The 24169-nt window shown below is 41.7% G+C and overlaps 1 protein-coding gene across 3 annotated transcripts in view; it reads left to right on the forward strand.

Annotated features, from left to right (window-relative positions):
* The first annotated feature begins 1665 nt into the window (after positions 1-1665).
* The window catches only part of LOC149316860 (lysophosphatidylcholine acyltransferase 1-like), a 70283-nt gene continuing 47779 nt past the window's right edge, over positions 1666-24169 (forward strand). For all 3 annotated transcript variants that reach the window (XR_016280541.1, XR_016280542.1, XM_089516402.1), the window contains exons 1-2: positions 1666-1944; positions 21718-21860. Coding sequence is in view for 1 of the 3 variants with exons in the window: in XM_089516402.1 (XP_089372528.1) it covers positions 1723-1944; positions 21718-21860 (365 nt within the window). In the remaining 2 variants the exon portion in view is untranslated. The remainder of the gene's footprint in view (positions 1945-21717; positions 21861-24169) is intronic.

The following is a 24169-nucleotide window of genomic DNA, read 5'->3' on the forward strand; positions in this document are numbered from 1 at the left end:
TGCGTAAATTCAATTTTTGAGCTGCATTTGAAAATCATAAGCATCTTGGTTTAGGTACTTTTTGTTTCAGTTTGGATACTAGTTTGCAAGTTGCCTGCCCTTGCTGCCACATAACCTGGAACTGGTTTTCGGGGCTGCTTTTGTTTTTCCTTCCTACCACTAAGAAAATAATGAATTGCTTTTAAAACTGAATTGATTGTTGTGAGATGCCGAGATGCCCACAAGTTTCTCTGGTGAATATGTGTTTGTGTACGCTACGCATGCCCATTTTTTTAACATGGTGCTCAAAGCAATATGAAATTGATCTCACTTGGAAGTGTGTCTGTGTCTATGTGTTTGCACATAGTTATCTGTCGACTTATGGTGACCCCATGAATAGTTAGGACAAAAAGAGCTAAATGCAGTTATTTCTGCCAACTGGGAGCCAGCGTGGTGTAGTGGTTTGAGTGCTGGACTCTGGAGACCAGGGTTCAAATCCTTGTTTGAGCATAAAAACCCACTGGGTGACCTTGGGCAAGTCACACTCTCTCAGCCTCAGAGGATGGCAATGGCAAACCTCCTCTGAGAAACTAGCCAAGGAAATCCCATGATAATATCTCCTTAGGATCACCATAAGTCGGAAAAGACTTGAAGCCATACAACCACCGCCACCACCACCGTCCAACAGCAGCAGCACATGGTGCCAAGAAATGGTCCCCCTTCGTAAGATGCCTCTCCTCAGGCTGAAAGGGCATGAGGATCTGTGCCTCCTGGACAGGAGCCTGAAATGTAGGACATGTCCTGGAAAAAGAGGAGGACCTTCTGGTCTCCCTCTTCTTAGTCCTGCACCAAATGGAGGGCATTGTGGAATTCCTCCAGGAGAGGCTGAAACTGGTTGTTTTGATTGTACTTTCCTGCATGGCAGGGGGTTGGACTGGATGACCCTTGAGGTCTCTCCCAACTCTATCATTTTAGGGTGCTATGAAATGGAAGACATGCTCTGGCAAAGGAGGACCTTCTGGTGATGCTCCAAATGAAGAGCATTTTGGAATCCCTCCAGGAGAGGAGGCTGGAATTGGTTTGTGCTTTGACTGTGTGTTCATGCATGGCAGGGGGTTGGACTGGATGGCCCTTGAGGTCTCTTCCAACTCTATCATTTATTATTATTATTATTATTATTATTATTAGGAGGGCATTGTGGAATCCTGGACAAGGAGGCTGAAATGGTGGAGAGGCCCTGGCAAAGGAGGAGGGCCTTCTGGCCACACAGCCCTGCTCCAAATGGGAGGGCATTGGGGAAACCCCTTCTGGAGAGGAGGAGGGAGGCCCTCTGCCCACTCTTCCTCCATCCCTTCTGCCTTCCCTCCATCCCCCCTCCCCTCATCCCTGCCTCCACTGCGCCTGCGCGTTCAGGAGGGCGGGGCTGCATCTGACAGAGGCGCGCATCCTCCTCCTCCTCCTCCTGCTGCTGCTGCTGCTGCTGCCGGCTCAGAGGGGACCAAGCGGCCGAGCCAGCCTCTCCTCCTCTTCCTCCTCTTCTTCCTCCTCCTTCCCCAGCAGCGGAGGCCCAGCTTGGCCTAGTTTCCTAAGCCTCAGCAGCGCCCAAATCCCCTCTTCCCTGCTCCATCCCAGGGGAGGGACCACCCCCAGCACCCCCATTCCTCCTTCCTTCCTTCCTTCATTCCTTCCTTCCTTCCCCCTTTCTCCCCATCCCTTCCCATCAGCACCACCAGCAGCAGCTCCATGAGGCTGAAGGGCCGGGGATGCTGCGCCCAGGGCGAGAGGGAGGAAGGCGAGGAGGAGGAGGAGAGGGAAAAGAAGAAAGAGAAAGAGGAGGAGAGGAGGATGAAGATGAAGATGGGGGGATGCAGGACCCTTCCTCCTCCTCCTCCTCCTCCTCCTCCTCCTCTCCTGCGGAGCCCCTTCGTCCACCAGCTGCGCTTCAGCGCCCTCCAGAAAGCCAAGGTGGGTGTGGAAGGGAGGGAAGGGAGGAAGGAAGGAGGGGAAGAGGGAAAGGGACCCCCTCCCCTGGAAATGGTCCCTCCCTGACTCCCCCCTTTGGCCTCCCCCAATGGGTTCGCCTCCATGGAGCCCAATGGGGGCTGTACCACCCTGCAGGGCCTGGGAGGGGGATGCCTCCACACTGGAGAAATAACCCACTTTAAGTCTTTTTCTGGCTCAAGGCTATGGGATTCTGGGAGTTGGAGTTTGTCCTGGGGCCCAGAGCTGGAGTGTGTCGTCTGCCTTCCAGTATGGTTTCCAACAAGGTTTCTTCAGGACAGGTTTTTTTTTTTTTTTTGCCTTGGGCCTTTCCTTGAGGCTGAGAGAGTGTGACCCAGTCAAGTCGGTTTCCGTGGCCGAGCCGGGATTCAAACCCTGGTCCTGACAGTCTTGAAGGAGTATATCACACGGGGGCTAATGCCGGTGTTAAAGAGAGATTTAAAGAGCATTTAACGCATTCAGATAAAGCGACAATGGCGAGTAATTGCGCAAACGGTTATCACATGTCATCGCGGAAATAAAGCGATACCGGAAAGGCGTCATCGCCAAAATAAAGTCAAAAGATGTGTGTTGATGCTTCTTCACGACCACTTTTATGGCAGTTAGTAATTTTACAGGGTCTTTAGCCTTCGCTGGCAAAGTGCTGGTGCCGCACAAAACTACAAATCCCAGGATTCTGTTCCATGGCAGTTAAAGTGGCACCAAACCACATTATTTCTACAGTGTGGTGCTCCCCTCACATCCTTTTTATGCCAATGGAGGTTTTGGTGTTCAAGGGTCGTTTTTGCCTAGTTGGGACCTGCGTGTCCAAGCTTCATCTGGTTTAGTCATTTTGTTGTACGCTTGTCAAAGAAAGGGCTAGAGTCCGCCTAAAACCTAGGCAAACAGGTGCCTGACCCCGTCTGATCCTGGAAGCTAAGCAAAGTCAGGCCTGGTTAGGACTTGGATGGGAGGCCACAAAAGAATATCCCATGCAAAACACTTATTTCAGGAGAAGGCAATGGTGAACCACCTCTGAAGTATTCCTTGCCTGTGTTTCCTTGTCAGTGAAGTTCAGGGGGTCACCGTAAGTTGATGAGCAACTTGGATACATATTCTGTGTACACACATACTGTAAGTTAAGGCCTGTTGATTTTCAGTATGACTGATTTATGATAGCAGAATAATTGAAGAGTAAGCTGAAATTTGGATCCAAAATATGATTGCAGTCTTTCAGTTGTGTCTTGTCTACATGTGTCCAACCTCAGACTATTGTAGTTCCATCAGTTTTTGTGATATGCCCAAGTACATGAACGTATGTTTTAGTACAATTTTCTCACTTTATCGAGAACCTCTCCTGGGTTGTTTATCTTAGCACCGTTCAGCCTTTGGTCATCCAGATGTTTTGGACATCATCTGAAAATCCCTGGCTAACGTTATGAGGAATAGTTAGGGATTCTGGGAGCTGAAGTTCAAAACATTTGGAGGGCAGAGGTTCAGTGGACTTGTTTAACTAAAAGTAATCACAGGTTCTAGTTTGGCCATAGTACCAAGCTGGGATTCTGCAGAAGTGAAATTACATACTATCATTGTACTTAACCTTGGGTGATAAAAGGATAGGAGAGGCAATAATACAAGCCCAAGGCATTTCTTAGGCTCACATTAGTTCATGCATCTAGTATTAAACTGTGATTTAATATTTTTTGCAAACATAGCTACAGATGTGGAGCCATAGGCTTAAATCCAATGGTTGATTCCACATAGAGAAGACCCACTGAACCAATGGAACTAACATAAATGTTGACACACCAAGTTCCCATTAACTCAGTGTGTTTACTCTGATTGGGGCTAGCAGCTGGATGTAGCTTGTAATATGAAATCAGGGAAGTGTGGACCTTACTTGAATGCAACAGTTTTCTCATCTCTCTACTCCAGTTGCAACTTTTTAACCCCCTAGAAATGACTTGAGAGTTGGAGGTACTCCTTCTGTATACCATGCAGTTGAGACGCTGCAGTGGAAAGTGAGAACAGTTGGAAATCAGCAACCAACTTTCTGTTCCATTCTTAACTGTCTAGCCAGGATTTAATAATAGCAAACACGAATTAATTTATAACGCATGCAGTGTTGTTGTCATTGTGTTGTCGCTGTGTGTCTTGAAGTCATTTACAACTTAAGGTAACCCTATCACAGGTTTTTTGGAGCTGGGAGTGTGTGACTTGCCCAGAATCAACCAGTGGGTTTCCATGGCGGAGTAGGGAATTGAAGCATGGTCTCCAGAGTCATAGTCCAGTGCTCAAACCACTACATCATGCTGGCTCCAGTCTATAGAATAAGAATTCTCAAAATGTGTGATGTACAAAAAAGACCTCATATGAATTGATTTAAATTGCCATTAAAAAGAACTGATTTAAATTGAGATAGTAGAATTCAAAAACATAGTCCTGTTAGCCTGGATCAGTATGCAAAGTGATCTTATACCCCTTTGATATTTACTGAGAGAAAAGAGTCTACGAAAGCTTATGCTACCAACTTCTTTCTCTCAGTCTTAAAGGTGCTACATATTCTCTTTGCATAGTGATTTAAATCAAGTTTCCCATTGTGACCATGTAGTTTCTAAACAATTATGGATATTGATTGGTTAATAAAACAGCTTAAAGCATGTTAATGTACAACTAAACAAAAGATTTACTCTATCTAGGACAGTCTACTCTATATAATCCTGTTTCTATATATCTAGATTTAGAAAATGTTACATGGTACACTGCTTATTTAATGGATAACTCACCCACTATGAAGCTGAACAACGTTGCTGTTACTTGTTTCCAGTTTCGTAGCTTCCTATTAAACTTCTGATCCTTTCTTACATCAGTTTACTGCCTTACTGCAGCACTGTCCCAATTCCAAAGGCACCAAATAAATAAATGTCAGGAAAATTTGCTTATTGTATCTTGTGTGATTTTGTTTAAACAGCTAAGTGACTAGAAACTTTCAGAAACAAGAACTCATAGGTACTGACTGGGTAGTTTTCTGTAATACCTCTGTTTAAATTAGTATGTATAGAGATCTTGTAGCACCTTTGAGATTAACTGGAAGAAAGAAGTTGGTAGCATGAGCTTTTGTAGACTAAAGTCTACTTCCTCAGATGCTACAAGATCTCTCTACATACTGATTCTGCAGACTAACACGTTCAGGAATATAATTTTTATAACAATCATATTGACACTCTATCACCACTATCAGAAACTCAAGTGACAATAACATCTTTAAGTGTGTAAATATATAAAGGTCTTCCAGATAAAGTGAATAATTTTCACAATTATATGAAGGATAGCATCTCTTGAAGCTTAGAGGTGCATATTAGTCCTAGTGATTGTATTGCACTAACAAATCTGAAATAACAGTGTAGCAGCTGACAGTATAGAGAGCCTGCATGGTATACTGGTTTGATGGTGTACTGGTTTGAATATTGGACTAGGACACCAGGGTTCAAATATCTGCTTGGCCATGGAGACCTACTGGGTGACTCTCTGCCTAAGGAAAGCAAGGGCAAGCCTCCTCTGAAGAAATCCTCCCCAGAAAACCCTGTGATGGTCAGAAATTCGTTGAAGGCACACAACAGACATATACCTACCATCATGCAATATATTCTAAACATGTTTGACATCAAAAGATTAGTTCAACAAGTGGCTTTTTTCCTTCTTAATAGAACAGCAACGTTTAGCTCACTTTAATCAATTTATTTTTAAAAGGAGAAAGTTAAGAAATATAATGCATTCAATTTTATTTATTTTTAATTAGTGAAGTTGATTTATGTCTGCCCCGAACAGTGTTTAGCATTAAAATATGTTTTTCCAGCCTCTCACACTGAGGAACTATCTCCTAAACCCAAGCAACAGAATAGCACATGTCATTTGGACTATAGGGAAAAGAGAGCAAGAAGCTGCAAAGAGATACCTGTATTACACATGCTTGTGAGTTACGATGATTACATCTAGTGAGAGAGAAGAGATGAATCTGTAGTTTAGACAGCAGAAGATAAAATAATCCCATGCCAATATAATAATAGGTTAATGCTTTCCCAACCACAAATAATGGTGATTATTTAGATATGTAATCAGATATGAAAGTGGAATTTGTATTGAGCTTTTTCAAAAGAGGATATTATGCTTCTAAGTTATTTTTGCAAGTAATTGATTCTCTTTGTGGTCTCCTGTGATGATTCCAAAGAAATAAACATCCTAACATTAAAGAGCAAAACAACAATTCATTCTGTAAATCTGTTTATGTCCAGTTTAAAGTTTCTTTCTTTCTTTCTTTCTTTCTTTCTTTCTTTCTTTCCTCCTTTCCATAATTGTTCATAAGCACTATTTCTATCTAAAATAACTCCATTGTATCAACTGTTAATATTTATATTCATTTGCTTTTGAACCTATGAACATCTATACCTTATCAAGGTTCCCTCTTTCTGTATACTTTACTTTCATTTTAAGGAAATTTCACATAAGGGGGGGTGTCAAATTCTTAGGCCATACAGATTTTAATAGCTCTGAATAGAAAGGCAAGTTTAAATGCTTTAGTGCCTATAAGACCTGATGTCTGGAGCTTCCCTCCCAGTTTTCATGTAGATGCCCCCAACAATGTGCATCTTCCACTCGTTCAAACTGTATTGTAGATTTGAGAATTTATAGACAGGAGGTGTAGCAGTTTGAGTGTTGGACTACAACTCTGCAGACCAGGGTTTAAATCCCTGCTCAGCTATGGAAACCCACTGAGTGACCTTGGACAAGTCACATTTGCTCAGCATAAGAGGAAGGCAAAGGCAATAGTCCTCTGAATGAATCTTGTTAAGAAACTCCCGTGACACGTTTGTTTTTGTTGTTGTTAATCACCCTCGAGTCGATCTCAACTATGGCTGTCCTATGGATGAGACCTCTCCAAGACTCCCTATCCTCCACTACTTTCCTTAGTTCTTGTAGAGAACTCCAAGGAGTTCTTAATGGAGTCCATTCTTCTAGCGTGTGGTCTTCCACTCATTCTCTTTCCTTCCACTTTTCCTAGGTTTATAATCTTTTCTAACGAGTCATATCTTCTCATGACATGGTTAAAGTATGACAGCCTCAGTTTAATCATCTGGCTTCCAGGGAGCTCTCAGGCCTGATCTGTTCTGTGGTGACCATAAGGTTTGCCTTGGGGTCACCATAAATGGGAAACAATTTGAAGGCACACAACACCAACATAGACAGGAGAGATGGGAGGAGCTGAAAAGGAACTGGGTTTTGGTCTTCAGGAAAGTTAGTGAGGAAGCAGTCAGGAAAGAAGCCATAAAGTAGTGTTCAGGCAAGGGTATGTATGTACTAGAGGTGGGTTGATCATATTAATTCACTTTATGGAATGAGAACATATCAGATGTTTAGACATCACACTGCTGTGTCCTTCTGCAATTGCCATATCTTACTCATCTTAAAAGTCTATTATGCTTTTCTGGCTGAATCACTGTGGTTCATAGTCATATTGTGATCCAGACCCTAGCATATTTCCTTTGTTTGGTTTCCAGCTGATGAATCCTCACTAGATAGGAAGAGTAATTAATACTAGCTTCCAAATTTTGCTATTGCTTTCTGGCATAATGCAACAAAAATCAGATACCCTCAAAGTACCATTTATTTCAGTAATAGAGGCTAAGCATGTACTTATCTAAATTAGTTGCTTAACTTTAGCTTGCTTGTACCTGTGTGGTTTGTTTTACTTCCATGCTGAATTCACTTCTGCAATGCACTTTCTAGAATATGGATGGCCAAAGGTAGGTCCTATCATTGAGTGGAAAACTAAGAAATTACTGATTTGAGAGATTTTAGTAAGGGAAGCTAGCTGGACCTTGATCTGATCCAACAAAGTGTTTCTTTCATTCTTAAGGAATATTGCATACTTAGGAGTGCTAAAGGCAGTTCATTATGCATTAGCTAATATGCATTCTTATGCTGTACAGTTCTCATTAAAAAAAACCCTTAAATTGTTCACCTGTCTCCAATTTTAATGATTACTTTCACTAGAGATTCCCAAAGTGAGTGGAAATATCTCCCTGAGAAGAGTGGAGTGAAAAATGCAGCACAGTGGTGAGGGGGACAGGAGACGACAGGGGCTGGCCTTCAATCAAAATATTGGTGGACAAAAAAGACAAGGGGAACCAGCAGCCTATATGACCATGATGGGGATGAATTGTAGGAGCACATGGTGGGGCAAGGATGGGGAGAAGCAGTGGCAAAAAGGAGCTTTCACGTTTGGGACCCTTCTTATGCTTTGTGAACTTTGCTGGGACTTGGCTGACAGGTTGAAGCCACACAAGTGCTTTTGCTTTCTTTTGTCGGACAGGCCTAGAGAAAAAATAGCAGAAGAAACAGTGTTTGGCGGATGCAACTTCAAGCTATGTGCTGGGGAGAAAAGCTGTACCCAGCTCTGTCCTTGGGAAGAAGGATTAAAAGCCCTTCCTCACCATGGAGAAACTTCTTTCTTTGCACCCTTGGGAGCAGCCTTTGCCCGTGCTGACCTTTGCCACAAAGCTGGCACAGGCAAGAGGCTTTTGGGTCACTGCTCAGCCAGCTGCTCAGCTGCTGCTTCCAGGGTGACCAGGTGCAGAGGCAGCAATTACCAAACATCCAACCAAGCAGCAACCAAGAAGCCTCTCACCTGTGCCAGCCTTTGCTGCAAAGGCCAGAAACAGTGAGAGGCTTCTTGGTTCCTGCTCAGTTGCTGCTCCCAAGACGGGCACAAAGGGAGCAGTGACCAAGAAGTCTCTTTCCCACACCAGCCTTTTCTGCAAGGCTGACATAGGTAAGAGACTTCTCAAAGCAGGCCTAAGCTTCTGCCTTCTTTATACACACATGAGAGATGGAGGAGGAAGAGGAGGACAAGGCAGCTGCAAGCTGGACGTAGTTGAGGTAGATGCCACTGGCTGGCTGCTGCACAAATAGTAGACCTAATATCAAAAATAGATGTTGAGGAGCGCTAGGATTGTCGTCCAATAGGAAACAAGACAGTGGCCTGAAAAAAGTGTGGGAACCACTGCTCTCTAGTAAACTCAGATATGAGAGCTGAGAAAATAGAGCCAAGCTGGAACCATGAGAAAAGTGAGATTATTGACATGGTTTGTGGGAACCCAAGGTGAGCAGGAAAATCTTAAAGGAGGGGTAATTCCACACCAAAGAACTGGCTCAATGAGGACAAACTATATCACTAGTCACAGGATGCTGATTGTCGGCTGGAAAAAACAAAAGCAGGGAGATGGAGGAGGTTGCTGGAAGAATGTGTGGCTAGTAGGAAGAAATGAAACATTTCCTATTGAAGAAATGTCTCCCCCTCTAATCAGTCAAATGGTTAATCACTTGCATCCCTTGGATAAGGAAATGGGGCCAGCCAAAAATATAATTGAGGTATCCATGTACCTGTGCAACCCTGCAGGTATACCCAAAAGTAGATATGTTTGTGAATTAAAAGAAGAATAAACTTAGAATATACCTGTGCCAGGAGCTGAAAGTTGCTGTTCACCAAGGGTCCTCATCCAACCTGACAGAGCTAGACCAAAATTGCCAGGAAATATAGGCAAAAACTGAAGGATCCGCATATGCAAAGCTGATAGAGGCTTACCTGAAAAGACTCACAGCTATAACTGCTGACCAAAGTGCTTCTGTGCCAGTCAGGGGAGGGGGCTGAATACTTTTCTGAGGGACTATAGCTATTCTGGTTACTGCCTTTTGTATGCTAGAAATCATGTCTCTCCTTTTCCAGTATAAGAAGTAATATCCCTTGGAACATTTGAATCCTAAATTGATTAATTTGTGGTATTTCTTTTGCCTGGAAAGCCAGCTGTCATCTTACGAGAGATCAGACTCTCCTTGGCACAGTATGCATGTGATGAACCCATGCTTGCAGTACATTCTGTTAATAATCTTCTACGTAATGAATTATTCTTTTCTTAGATATCCATTCCAGGAACCTGCATACCTCCCAAGCTAGCTTTGAAATGCTTCCATTTCTGTTCTTCGCTAACACACAAACACTGCATGAATTATTCTTCCGTTTACCAAGTACTATCCCTAACTTCACTGAGAACCTAACCTTTTGACAGGGTCACAATCAGATAGCCCAGTATTTGGTTCTGATCTCACAGGAGCTTTATATTCTTGGTCTTTACCCAACAGTGAACAAAGCATGGCCAATTTCTGACCCTCCCACCTGGTCACAATAGTTTCAGTTTAGCAACTGCTATAAACACAGAAGAAGAACCTTACTACTGCTACAGATGAGAGTCCATCTAATCCAGATTCCTGTTTTCAAAAGCAGCTAGCCATGTGTGTCCAGAAATCCTACAAACGGCATACCAGCATTATAGCTTTCTCTCTCTTTTTTCTTTATATGTGCTATTCAGCTGAATTACAATTATGATATACTATGATTTTTTATATCATAGTTAAGTAACATATTTTCTTCTTCCTGCTATGATGAAGATAGCCTTGCCAAGAATTGGTGCTTGTGCTGTCAGAGAATCCCTACTGTGATATGGTGGAGGGAAATAAAAGTTCTGTTCAGCTGGAATAAAGTTAGGAGAATCAGTGCTTGAATGAATTGAAAGTGTTCTTAATGAAATCTACAGTTTTCAGTTCCTCTTTTCTCCAGCTCCATTTTACTCACATCATTGGCCCCTTGTTGCTTTCTGAAAGCAGTATCTAAGAAAACTGTCACCTAAGGCAAAGAAGCCATCCTCTTGTTGTCCCTTTGCAATGCAAGCAATAGATAAATTATCACTAGTCTCTTACAATCAAATCTAAAGGTGCAGTGAAATAGAATTTAGATAATAAGTGTGCAATTCCACATCAATGACAGCAAGGGCTTTTCATTGTAATTCAAGATAATCAGGTTAGCACACCTGCATTTCTTCTCCTGTATAGGATGTCTTGAGAACCTGTGTGGTGCAGTGGTTTGTGTGTTGGACTATGACTCTGGAGACCAGGGCTTAAATCCACACTCAGCCATGGAAACCTACTGGGAGATCTTGAGCAATACAAGGTTCCCCTTAGGATTTCTGTAAATCAGGAACTACTTGTAGGCACAGAACCGTAACAACAACAACCAGGTAGAATGTTCATGTAACTTTTGTAACACAAGCCTCTGCTTGTAATGCAACAAGTACTTCATGATGATAGGACCCAATTTGTGTTTTGACCTGTCATTTCATTGAATTAGTTCCTGGTCTGTCAAAAAGCAAACCATGAAATGGGGACTCACCTTATACTGGATGTGATTACACTCCCGCTAAAGATGCTTTTTCACAGTTTGGGTGTCTTGAACTCTGCCCTGGGGACTGGAGGCCTGGGTTTCTGCAGTAGCCAGGGGTGCTTTTGCACACTCAAATCTAGTGCAACAACTTCACCCCTTCCCAGAAATGCCTGATCTGGTCACAGTGAAAAATGTCTACACAATTAAAAACTCCTAATTCTATTTGAATAGAATGTAATCCCTCCAACGCAATTTGAAGGAATGTGGGCTTTTTTGCAGGAGGGAGGATCTCCTCAAACTACACAGGAAAATGAATAACTGTTTTTACTGGAGTATCCATCAGGATGTGCGTTATTTATTATTATTATTATTATAAATAATAAATTTATTTAAAACAACAGTTAAAACAACAATACAAATCACAATCGTATTAAACATGTGACCATCCGTCTACTTTGCGTGGATTTGCATGCCTGCACATTTTCAGCATAGATGAGAATATGCACAGGAAAGTGAAGACAATTAAGCATCAATGTGAATGTATGAAAATCCACAGCAGTTCGCATAATACACTTATGTGTAGACTAGCCCTTATTTACTTCCCATTTGGATTGGTGTTGTTAAGCATCTGCATAGGGTTGCCTTTGAAGAGTGCTTGGAAACTTGTTGGTACAAAGAGCTGCAGCCAGAGTGTTAATGGGCTGGTTACAGGGATCATACATCCTCTGCTCCTACAGCTCCAATGGCTGCTCATCTGTTTCAAGCTACAATTCAAAGTACAGGTTATGATCTGTAAAGCCCCATGTGGCTTAAGTCCCTATACAAGCCTGGCAGGATCCTGAAATCCTTAGGGGAAACCCTTCTTTCAGTCTTTCCAGGTATGCCTTCTTCTGAGGCTGAAAGTGTGTTACTTGCCCAGGTGGGTTTCCATGGCTGAGCAGAGATTCCAACCCTTATCTCCAGAGTTGTAGTCCAGTGCTCAAACCGCCACATTACTCTGGCTCTGCATTGTTCAAACTTTTTAATAATTTTAAAGTGTATATTTTAAATTGTTTTAATATTGTTAGTAGGCGAAGCAGAGAATAAATAAAAATATCATTACCCAGGTTGGCTAATTTAAACCAAATTACTTTAAAAAAGAAACCCTCCTTTTTTTTAAAATTGATTATTCATATTAGTTTTAAAGTCTGGTTATTATTCCTATTTTCCAAGCCTCTTACTGGAACAACAATTATTGTCTGAATTTAAACATTTTAACTTTAATAGTTTATTGGCAAATGTTCACTGTATCCAGTGTCAGTAAAAAATTATTTAAACAAAAAAAGAGGGGGTTGTGGGTTTTTTAAACTGTTTTTTCCCTACCCCTGATAACTACTACTACTACTACTGTTGCTACTGCTACTATCAGGTGGTCATTCTCTCTCTAATTGTGTGTGTGTGTGTTCATCTCAGTTTCATCTCAGCCTCAGATACAATTCTTCCTTTCTTCCTCACTCATTTTTAAAACACAAAGCGTAGACAGAGGAGATTATCGCACTGCGTTCTGAGAACGTTCCGTATCATCACGTGATGAGAACGTTCCTGGAACCGATATTACTGCATTAGTAAACTAGAACGTGATCAGAACGTGATCAGAACTGCATTTTACCGCACAGCGATTCCGGAAACCGTTCCGAGAACATATTCCACCAAGGCCGCCTCCGTCTCCTGATTGGCTGAAAGAATGACAGGCAGGGAGGCAGGGAAGCAGGCAGGCGAGCGACTGAAGTGAGGGAAGGGGTGTGTGTGAGAGAGAGAGGGGGGAAAGAAAAAGGGAGGGAAGGGAGGGAAGAAGGAGGGATCGGGAGGAAGGCAGGGAGAAAGAGAAATGGGGAGAGATGAGCCTTGCAAGTTGCATCCCAAACCTCCTTTGCAAGGCTGGGAAGAAGGAGGAGCTCCATGCAGGTCTCTTCAAGCCGAAGGAAAGCAAGTTGCCAGGGAGGGACTGGGCCAATGGTAGAGCCCCGGCAGCCATAGCAGCTCTTTAAACCGGTTAGAAAAGAACAGTCCTCTGCTGTCATCCCAATTCCCCATTTTGGCTGCTTGTCAGCCTTTTGCCTCCTGTGTGTGTGCGCATGTAATGTGTGCCTTCATAGAATCATAGAATCATAGAGTTGGAAGAGACCACAAGGGCCATCCAGTCCAACCCCATTCTGCCATGCAGGAAATCACAATCAAAGCATCCCCAACAGATGGCCATCCAGCCTCTGCTTAAAGACCTCCAAGGAAGGAGACTCCACTACACTCTGAGGAAAGAGTGTGTTCCACTGTCAAACAGCCCTTACTCTCAGGAAGTTCCTCCTAATATTGAAGTGGGATCTCTTTTCCTGGAGATAGCATCCATTGCTCCGGGTCCTAGTCTCTGGAGCAGCAGAAAACAAGCTTGCTCCCTCATCAATGTGACATCCCTTCAAATATTTAAACAGGGCTATCATATCACCTCTTAATCTTCTCTTCTCCAGGCTAAACATCCCCAGCTCCCTAAGTCGTTCCTTGTAGGGCATGGTTTCCAGACCTTTCACCATTTTAGTCGCCCTCCTCTGGACACGCTCCAGTTTCTCAATGTCCTTTGCCCAGAACTGGACACAATATTCCAGGTGGGGCCTGTGAGCTTCCCTCCCCGCTTTAATTCTTGTCTGGCTCTTTGCTATGGAATTCTGGGAGTTTGCTTGCTTTTGTGTGTTGCTCCAAATAGAGGAGCTTTTGTGGGTTCCTTCCTGGAGGGAAGGAGGAGAAGGTCCTGGGCATCCCTGCCATCCTTGCCTCCTGCAGGCTGCCAGCACAGGAGCCCCGCTGGACATGACACTAGAGGCCCCCGCAGAAGCAGCCAGACCCTCTCCCTCTTGCTCTCTGCTCTGGCCCCCCTGTTTCCCTCTCTCTTTCTCTCTCTTTCCCTTCTTTCCTCTTCTCTCACTTGTCCCAACTTTCCTCCCTTCCCTCCCTCCTTCTTTCCCCCCTCACACACACACACACGCACACACACACACCCCTTCCCTCACTGCAGTTGCTCGCCTCCCTGCCTCCCTGCCTGTCATTCTTTCAGCCAATCAGGAGACGGAGGAATGAGAGAACGGATTTGAGAACGGATAAGAATACCGCACACACCTCTGTTGGAACGTTCTCATCACGTTTCAGCTCTCTGGGAACACATTCAAATCTGTACCCTCCTGGAAGACATTTGGAACACATTTAAACGTTCTGAGAACCCGATTGGAACACATACGTGCGGTATACTCAAATGTGTTCCGTTCTCATCACGTGATGAGAACGGTCTCAGAACGCAGTGCGATAATCTTCAGAATATCAACTATATCATTATGTTAAGTGTATATGATTCAGTGCTTCAACTACATCTGATCTCTACCAGTTTTATTTAATCATGGCATGGTGCCTTCAGGATATAAGTATTACCCTCATGTTTTAAAATTTCATAGAGTGAATAGCGCGTAGTATCATTTTTATTTTGGCCTTAGAAGCCCATCTGCTAGTAGCAATTTGGTGTTTTCATCAAACTTGCATATCTTCTTTGAAAGCCAAGATGCTTCATTTTATGCTCTTAAAACTACACAGACTCAGGAAGTTACTTCCATTCTGCCTAAAAACATAATGCTACTTGTGTTGATGCAAGTAGGTAGGTAACTTTGAGCCAATCTGTTGACAATCTGGGAGTGGGTCAGTATGCATAGTTGTAAATAGATAATTGTAAATAAATGCAAACAATGCAACAATTGTTGTTTTTAAGCAGCTGTAGAAGTACTATTTTCCTGGATGGTGTTTTTAAGCAGCTGTAGAAGTACTATTTTCTTGGATCATTCTCTTGGATTAAAATTGTAAAGGAGGAAGTCTCTGAGAATATATATACAAAGAATGTCCTGGCAAGCAGTTATTTCCCTCAGACAGAAGAATGCTTGCCATTGATAACAAGCAAAAAAGAAAATGCTTGTTTGGGGAAGAGTGGAAGGGCCATCCCTTCAGTGAAACCTTAATATAATAAAAGGTTCACTTGTAATCCCTATGCAGTAGCACTCATTCTTTTGTTTGCAGCATTAAGACAATTCCAAGCAAATTTGGTCTTGCAAGAGGCTTAGAAAGACACTCAATATTTCCTTCTTGCTCTACCAATTTACTGCTAAAGAGTTACTGATAAAATCTGTTTTTGATTGAGTGGATTTAACAAAAGATTTGAACAGCTATGAAGAATTCATCTCTCTAAAGACATTGTACTTCTATTTGCCTGGACTCTTAGGTCATCTTTGAAGGCCATCATCCAGGTGCTCTTGACAAATGGGGTTAATAAGAATGTATTAACAAGAGTTGAAAGATTTGCAGTAATTCACATGTATATAGGACATTATTACCTCAGAATGACGACTGTGTACTTAATTTTCTGGTTTAAGCAGAAAGCACCATTTTCCATCGAGTTCTTCCTATTGGTGCTTGAATTAACTCGAACCTGACATATTACTACTGTACTTCATTTTTGTCACATATTATGTAGTCTGGTTTTGACAGAATGCATGTTGATAGCAGCATGGTTATGTATTCCTTGCTGAGATCTACAAAGAAACTGTGCTAAAGCAGTTGTTTTCAAACCAGTGTTTTCTTCTGTGGTTAATCTTATTTTATTTACGAAAGTATGCATGTCTCGCACTTAGCCTTCATCATTTTGGTAGCTGTGTTTGCATGTTGTTCATTTAGATAGCATCGCACTGCTACTTAATTTCAGGCAAACTGATCCTTCAAGTTGTCCTCTGGCATAAATAGTAAAACCAATAGAGATTGTTGTGGAACAGATTTCTTGACCTTATTCATTCAAGTAACATGATTCTTAACCCCAAAACACTATTGAAATCTTAGTCAGCTTGTTGTTAATGATCTGTATCCCATTCTTAACTCTTTTTTTTTCCAGACTTGGAATTAATGTACTATATTTTTAAAGCACTCTGTGTTGAATCAAGTTCTTTTCTGTTACTGGAGGAATAGAACAGGATCTTTAATCACAAGACTTAATCCTCATGTGCACATGTTAATGTTTCCTTATTGGATCTGCTTCTGTGTTAATCAGCATGCCATTAACTTGTTATTGAGGAGATTTAACAGTTGCATTGAGTGTTTAGCATCCAAATTCCTTGTACCTCACCAATCTATCTGTAAAGTGACAGACACGTTGACTCCTCATCACATTGTAGAAGGGTTGCAGCTTTTTTAAAATAATGAATGGATTTTAAAAAAATAAATAAATAGTGATTCAGTGTTACAGGAGAATAAAATCTTACAGATTTGAATGCGGTGCTGGAACTGTGTCAAAGCTTGCAGCCATTTATCAGAGAAAGTTAATGTCAAAATTAATCCAATTACCATTGTGCTTTTATGAAGCCATTCATCTGAATGTACTACAAACACATTCTAATCCATACCAGAGGCCTTTCCTCCTTGATGCTTTTAGTTTCATAAAAGGAATGGCCAGCTGTGTGAGCACTATGCTCATTTGCTATGGTAACAGTACTCCAAGTTACTGCAACATACTAGTGAGAAAACTACGTAGTGAATGGACCATTCTGGCCACCATGAGTGAAGAGGCTGTAGATGCCAGTATTCCACTCAGATGCTTCTTCAGATCTTCAGGAACTGAAGAACATTAATGCTGTGATGGCATGTGGTACTTTATTGAGCTTTATGACTTCTGTCATTGGCCTGTTACAGACTGCCAAAATAAAGCTGCTTCGGGTCTCTTTGGAGGTATGCTGTTTAAATGATGCATGAGTCCTAAGAGTCCGGAGGTTGCGCCAAAGCCACACTTCATTCCTAAGCCCTGGAGTGCAGCTTTGGTGCAGCTTCCGGATTCTTAGGATGCATGCATCATTTAAACAGCATACCTCCAAAGAGACCCGAAGCAGCTTTATTTTGGCAGTCTGTAACAGGCCTTTGATTCCCTTTTCAGAGTTGGAGGTAGCTAGCATCTCTACTGGCATTATAGGTAACACTTAAAGACATAATAATAATAATAATAATAATAATAATAATAATAATACAGTCATCCCTCCATATTTGCGGATTTGATATTTGCGGATTTGATTATTCATGGATTTTATTAATATGTTCTCTCTAGGACTGTCTAGGTCCTCCAGTGCAACTCTGTGGTCAACTTCAAAAATTGCACTGAAAGACTATTTGTAGCTACTCCAGTGCCATTCTATGGTCAGTGTATGTTGGACATTGACCACAGAGTTGCACTGGAGGACCTAGAGATTCCTAGAGAGATGTCCTCTCGGGTAAAAACAGTGTTTTTGTTATTTGCGGTTTTTCCATATTCACGGGGGTCTTGTTCCCCTAACCCTAGCAAATATGGAGGGACAACTGTAATTAATTTTAATTTATATATCCCGCTTCTTCCGAGGATTGAAGTGGGATTACAACATTAAAAATACAATACAGTTCAACACACGATAAAATCCTAATACTGGATTACACAACCCTATTAGTTCCTTAAAATATCCAAACATCAGATCATGGTGTCCTCAAAGTCAGGGTGGAACCTTGAACGTGATTTCTATACAAAATCCAGTGGGTAGCCCCACCGGAAGAGATCCGTCTTGTTGAGTGTCTTCTTAAAGGCACCTAAGGTGGTGATAAGACGGATCTCCTCCGGCAGGCTATTCCATAACCTAGGAGCGGTGGCAGGGAATGCTTTATGGGAAGTTGTGGTTAATCAAGTGTTACACTATATTAACACATAGCTGTGTTAATCTGGAAAATCAGTACAGTGGTTCCTTCCCTTATGCAGGGGAGCCATTCCGGATCCACCCACCCACCCCCACGTAAGGGAAATTGGGGCTTATGCCCATGGTGGCAGGCAGCATCACTTCCAGTGCAGCTTCCAAAGTATGCTGGAAGCCACGTAAGGCGCCCCTGCCACGTATGATTCAGGCACACTGTATGCAAAAGAATTTTGTAGCATCTTTGAGACATGCTGAAAGAAAGAAGCTGGTAGCATGAGCTTTCATAGACTAGAGCCTAATTCCTCAGATGCATGAGGTGGACTGATGGGTCCAGAGACAGACCTATATGAGCCGGTTGTGTGTGAGAATGTCAACTGAAATTCAAAACCTTGTGGGTATGGAGAGGAGGTGGCAAGTTCAATTTTAATTATAATGATTGTTGGAGGACAAAGGCAGTAGGAAGGATGTCAGAAGGTAGAAGGAAGGAAGGATATTGGAAGATGGAAGGAAGAGGATCCTTCCTCCTGCCTTTGCCCCCCCCCCCCCAACCATCCCATCATTAAAATTGAACTTGCCACCTCATCTCCATACCCACAAAATTTTGAATTTCAGTTGTCGTTCTCACACTCAGCTGGCTTATATAGATTTGTTTCTGGACTCTCCACTCCACTTCTATGCATCTGAGGAAGTAGGTTCTAGTCTACGAAAGTTCATGCTACCAGCTTCTTGCCTCCTTAGATTTTAATTCATAATGGCGGGATACAGACCTCCGCTTTGCGACGGTCTCCCGCCGGCGCCATTTGCTCCGTGTGGGAGCTGCAGCAGCCAAACCGCGCGGCTCCCGCGCGGAGCAAAAAAGAAGCTCCATTTCGGAGCTTCTTTCTGAAGTGCACTGATGATGTTGTGAAGCGCCAAGGGCGCATTCGTGATGTCATTATCGCCGCGACACGTCTGGACGCTATGCGTCCAGTACGTAAAGATGGCGGCGCCCATGTGGAATGGGCGCCGCCATCTTGTACGTATTCTATACGTACTAGGGTTAGGGGGGTGCGGAAGCACCACCCCTTCCTAACCCTAGTACGTATAGAATACGTACTATATGGCGGTTTGTATCCTGCCAATGCTATTCCTGTATCTCCTCTCTTAAATGTCTTTTCACTACTCATACAAGAAGAAAGTTCAAGCTTTTTCCTGGATAGAAAACAAATCGCTTTCCAGATCACTGAAGCGTTAGCACATTTTTTGTGTGCTTGGGTTTAGGATGCAATTAGATGAAATTACAGAGACCTTTGGTATCAGATTTCTATTGGTATCTCTGCTTTTCTGTGTTAACAAACCTGCTGAAGGTTATAGAGGAGGATAAAATAAAAAAATAAGGTACCTTGATATGTTTATAGTAAATGTTACAAATATACATACTACAGGAAGTTTGGCTTTGGCAAGAAAATGATATTGAATGAGGAATTCATTCTAGGCACTTCATTTTATCTTGGTGTTTCTATTCTGATCATGATTTTATAATATTTTACCAAAAACTGCTGTAAACTACTTGTATAAATGAATGTTGCCAATGCCATAAATAACTTGGATTGGAACTATCAATAAGAGCAATAATTATCATCACTTTATATGAGGTGGGAGGGAGAAGGAAGGAGTTAGTTATGATAAGAAAAGTTATTTGATGCTCTTATATCTGTGAAGACAGTAGTGACAACCCTTAACAGGATTTCTGTGAAATTGAAAATTTCTTATTTTTCCAAATGGAATAAATGCAAATCCTGCCATCTCCATATCTAATGCCTGTACTGTGCAGACTAGTGCATTGCGTTCTATGGTGTGCTGGACAGAATCTTTGTGGACAGGTGTGTTGTAAGGATAAAATGAAATGCCCACTGTGGACTTTGCCCTTTTACCTCAAAAGAATGGTAGAATAAAAATCTAATACATACAGTAAAATTTGGCCAAGAGATACCCCAGAGCAGCCTTCCTCATGAAGACTGTTACCATGACAGAACAAATTTTGGTGCCCTCCCTTTTAAGAGACAGAATTGGAGGGGGGGATTAAAATCAATACTCAGGCATAGTATGCAAACTACAGATGAACTACATGCTCTTATATTTCAGTTTGTGTAAAAAATAAAGTATATATTTCCCCATAATGTTCCAAAATCTGTTGGTTTTAATTTATGTATAGTCAGTACATTAATTGATCCATACATACATTATTTTGGTCATATCATGAGAAGAAAGACTCATTAGAAAAGACTATAGTGCATGGTAAAGTGGAGGGCAATAGGAAAAGAGGAACACCATATTCCAGATGGATAAATTTAATCAAGAAAGTCATGACCATGAATCTGCAGGAGCTGAACAGGGCATTGCGGATAGGGCAACTTGGAGGTTTCTCATTCATAGGGTCACTATGGGTTGAAGTCAATTTGAAGGCAGTTAACAACAACAGCAGTCAATCCTCTGTATCCACAGATTCAACCATCCAACATTTGAAAATATTCGTGCACACACACAAACTTCAAAAAGCAAAACTTGATTTTGCCATTGAGCATCCATGGACTTTGGAATCTTAGAATCAAACCCTGCCTAGTGGATACCAAGGGGCCACTGTATTTTGCTGATGTCTGCACACATTCTACTAATGGGCATCACTTGATTATTTTCTGTCTTTGTCTCAAAATTATAATTACTTATCATGGTTAAAAGTTGATCAGATATTCCATTAGATTTAATAGAATTAGTATGCAGCATTGACTTTTGTGGATTTGATTATTTGCAGTTTTGATTAATACAGTCGCCCCTCCGTTTTCATGGGTTTCATGTATCCGCGATTTTGATTATTTGCAGAGGGGTGACCTCCATTAAAGTCAATGGTATGTGCAGCCTTTCAAGCCTATAGGGCTTGAATATCTGCAGATTTCCAAATTAATGGGGGGGGGGGGGATGTGTGTCCAGAATGGATCCCCTGAAAATTCAGAGGGAGTACTGTACATTCTCTCTAGGAACATCTAGGTCTTCCAGTGCAACTCTGCCAGAAATTGACCATAGAGTGAACTAGAGAATCCTAGAGAAAATAATTCTCTAGGCATTTGTGTGTCCTCCAGCATGATTCTATGGTCCACTTCTGGTAAATGTTGACCATAGAATTGCACTGGAGGACCTGGAGATACCTAGAAAGGTGTTCTCTCAGGTAAAAAGAATGGTGTTTTTTTATTTGCAGTTTTTCCACATTCATGGGAGTCCTTCACCCCTAACCCCAGCAAATGTGGAGAAACCTCTGTATACTCTTGTTAAAAACAGTTTTTTCCTGAAACTTCCTTATAACTGAGCGACAAAATAGTGTTCAAAATCTCTTGGAATTTAGGTGTGGTTATTTTAAACCTCTTTTATCCATTTTTAGAGCGGGCATTTTACCACTGTTTGAAATATTCCACCCTGACATTTTGTGATACAGGATAAGATTGAATATGTTAAATAATAAATAAATTTTATTCCTTGTTATAGTTTAACAGGTAATACTGTTGTAACACAAGAGTATAGAATTACTTAAACAAGGAGTATAAAAAAAGTCCCTAAAATAAGGAAGTTGGGCAGGGATACAGCTGAAATGTATTTTTGCTTTGAAGATGGTCATCAGGTAACAATTTTTACAAATATTGTTTAACTTGTATCCATCTCATCCATTCTTAAAACAACTAAATTCCTTGGATTTTTCAGATTGCCTTCATGACATTGACCCTGTTCCCCATCCGGCTGTTCTTTGCTGCTTTTATGATGCTGTTGGCCTGGCCTTTTGCATTCATTGCATCAATAGGATCTGCTGAGAAGCAATTAGAAAAGCCCCTTTCCTGGTGGCGAAAGTAAGTCACTGTATTCATTTTACTTGCCGACTTCTCCCTGGAATGTAATGCCTCAAGTACTTTTAGAACGGCTTGCCAGTTTTTATATTTATTTTGACTTAACAATTGTGAAACAGATCTATTGCAAAATGAAACACTTGAATATTTTTGTGTTGTAGAGGGTTCAGAGTGTGTCCAGGTAAGATTTTTATTATGCAGTTACTCTGCCTCATCCTCAGAATTTTGTGGGGGTGGGAGTGTTGAAGCCAGATGAGATCCTCCCTTATTTGTGATATTTTCCTATCTCCCCATTATTTCTTTAGTACAAAAAAAATCTCTTAAGAGGGGAAATAGACTGAGCTCCACAATGTTTTTGATTAGTAATGATAACAGCTGATAGGCTGGTCCTCTGCACACTTAGCTAATACTGTTGAACTCCATTGGCTATACAAACAATTAAAAGTACAAAAGAATTGGACTGTGCTATGCCCAGGTTTTCTCACAGCAGCTATTCATTATAATTTGACATTAAGCCTGTAACATTTTTATAGGTTAATATTTAAATTATATTTTAAAATTATATTTAAATTATATTTAAAACCAATGTGATATAGTGGTTTCAGTGTTGGACTGTGACTGGAGATCAGGGTTCGATTCCCTGCTTGGCCATGGAAACCCACTGGGTAACCTTGGGCAAGTCACATACTCTCAGGTCCAGAAAACCCTGTGATACGATCATCTTAGGGTCTCAGTGAGTGAGAAACAACTTGAAGGCACACAACAACAGGAACAATTTTGAAATTATTTTAAGGAATGGCCTATATTTTTATCCCAGTGCTTTTAAGGAATGGCCTATATTTTTATCCCAGTGCTGAGAAGCTGACTTAGAGCAGAAAAGTGTGACACCCCCCCCCCCAACCTTTAGGATTCTGGACATATGCTTGAAAGAATAGATATCCTTAGGGGACTGTCTTAGGGAATATATAGGGACAGATGGATCAGTCAATTTCTGGTTTCTGTCAGTTTCATATGTTTCTTCATAAATCTATTTTGTCCTGTTATTGCATTAACCTTTGATTTTGTTATTTCATTTTTTAAGAAACTGCCCAAAAATTTCCATGCATTTTTTAAATAAGGAATTTTGTATGCTTTTTAGGCTAAAACATGTATTATGGGCCCAGGACAGATGGGCCCCGAAGGACGCCCTCGTCATGTGCAAGGGGGCCCCCACTCACACTCCCCTTGCACATGACAAGGGTGTCCTGGCTGCACAGCGCCAAATAGATGGCACGCATAGCAATGACATCACTGCTGTGCGGCCTCCAGATGGAACCACACAGCAGTGACGTGCTTGCACCGCTGCCAGCTATTTGCAGCAGCGCAAAAAGGAGCCACTTTTCTTTTCTGTAGCCACGCCATGTATAGATAGATAGATTCACTCAAGATGCATGTTTGTATGTGCAATTTAGTACTTTTTTGAGCCAACAACTCTATCACAAGATTCAGGGCATTACAGACCCAAATAATAGGTGTGTTCTGATTTGTGCATTGGTCTGAGAAGAGCAGATCTGGTCAGTTCACTTAAAAAATGCATGACTAATCCATGAACCAGTTCTCAGTTACCCAGAGGGAGTTGTGCAGAATGAAAGTGGTAAATAACTCTCCACTTTCCCATGGCTGCATCCACACTGCAGAAAAAATCCAGTTTGACATCACTTTAACTGCCATGGATCAGTGCTATGGAATTCTGGGAACTGTAGTTTTGTGGGCCATTTAGCCTTCTCTGTCAGGAAGCGCTAGTGCCATGACAAACTGTAATTCCCAGAAATCCGTAGCATTGAGCCATGACAGTTAAAGGGATGTCAAACTAGATTATTTTTGCGGTACAGATGCAGCCCATGGCTTTCATGCTGAAGATGTTGCCTTCTAAAACGGCATTTTAATTACATAAAGCAGCCATCAAGGTTTCATATTTGTCTATGTTGCAAATGTTTTCCTTTCCTTTCTTTTTATTTTATCTATGTGGCGAATTTTATTTTATCTTTCCTTTTCTGCTACACAGTGTATCTTCAGTGTAGCGTCTGTCATAAGCCTTGCTGGATGTGTCTCTGTTTGCATAAACTACTTAACTGCTTTATTTGGTACCCAAAGATGAGTTGCCGGAAGTGTTTACAAGATCTTGAGGGTGGTGCTTCCTCTGAAAGATTTTCCATTTGTCATCTCTACGTGCTGAGCTCTTCAGTGCTAATCCTGGGATTAATACAGGGTACATCTGATTGGGTAGAAATGCAAGAGAGCTGCTGAGCAGTGTTGTGTTTCCTAAACCATGA

The sequence above is a fragment of the Sceloporus occidentalis genome, unplaced genomic scaffold (assembly GCF_023333645.1).
Source record: "Sceloporus occidentalis isolate IW3139 unplaced genomic scaffold, rSceOcc1.0.p SCAF_3, whole genome shotgun sequence".
Classification (NCBI taxonomy): domain Eukaryota; kingdom Metazoa; phylum Chordata; class Lepidosauria; order Squamata; family Phrynosomatidae; genus Sceloporus; species Sceloporus occidentalis.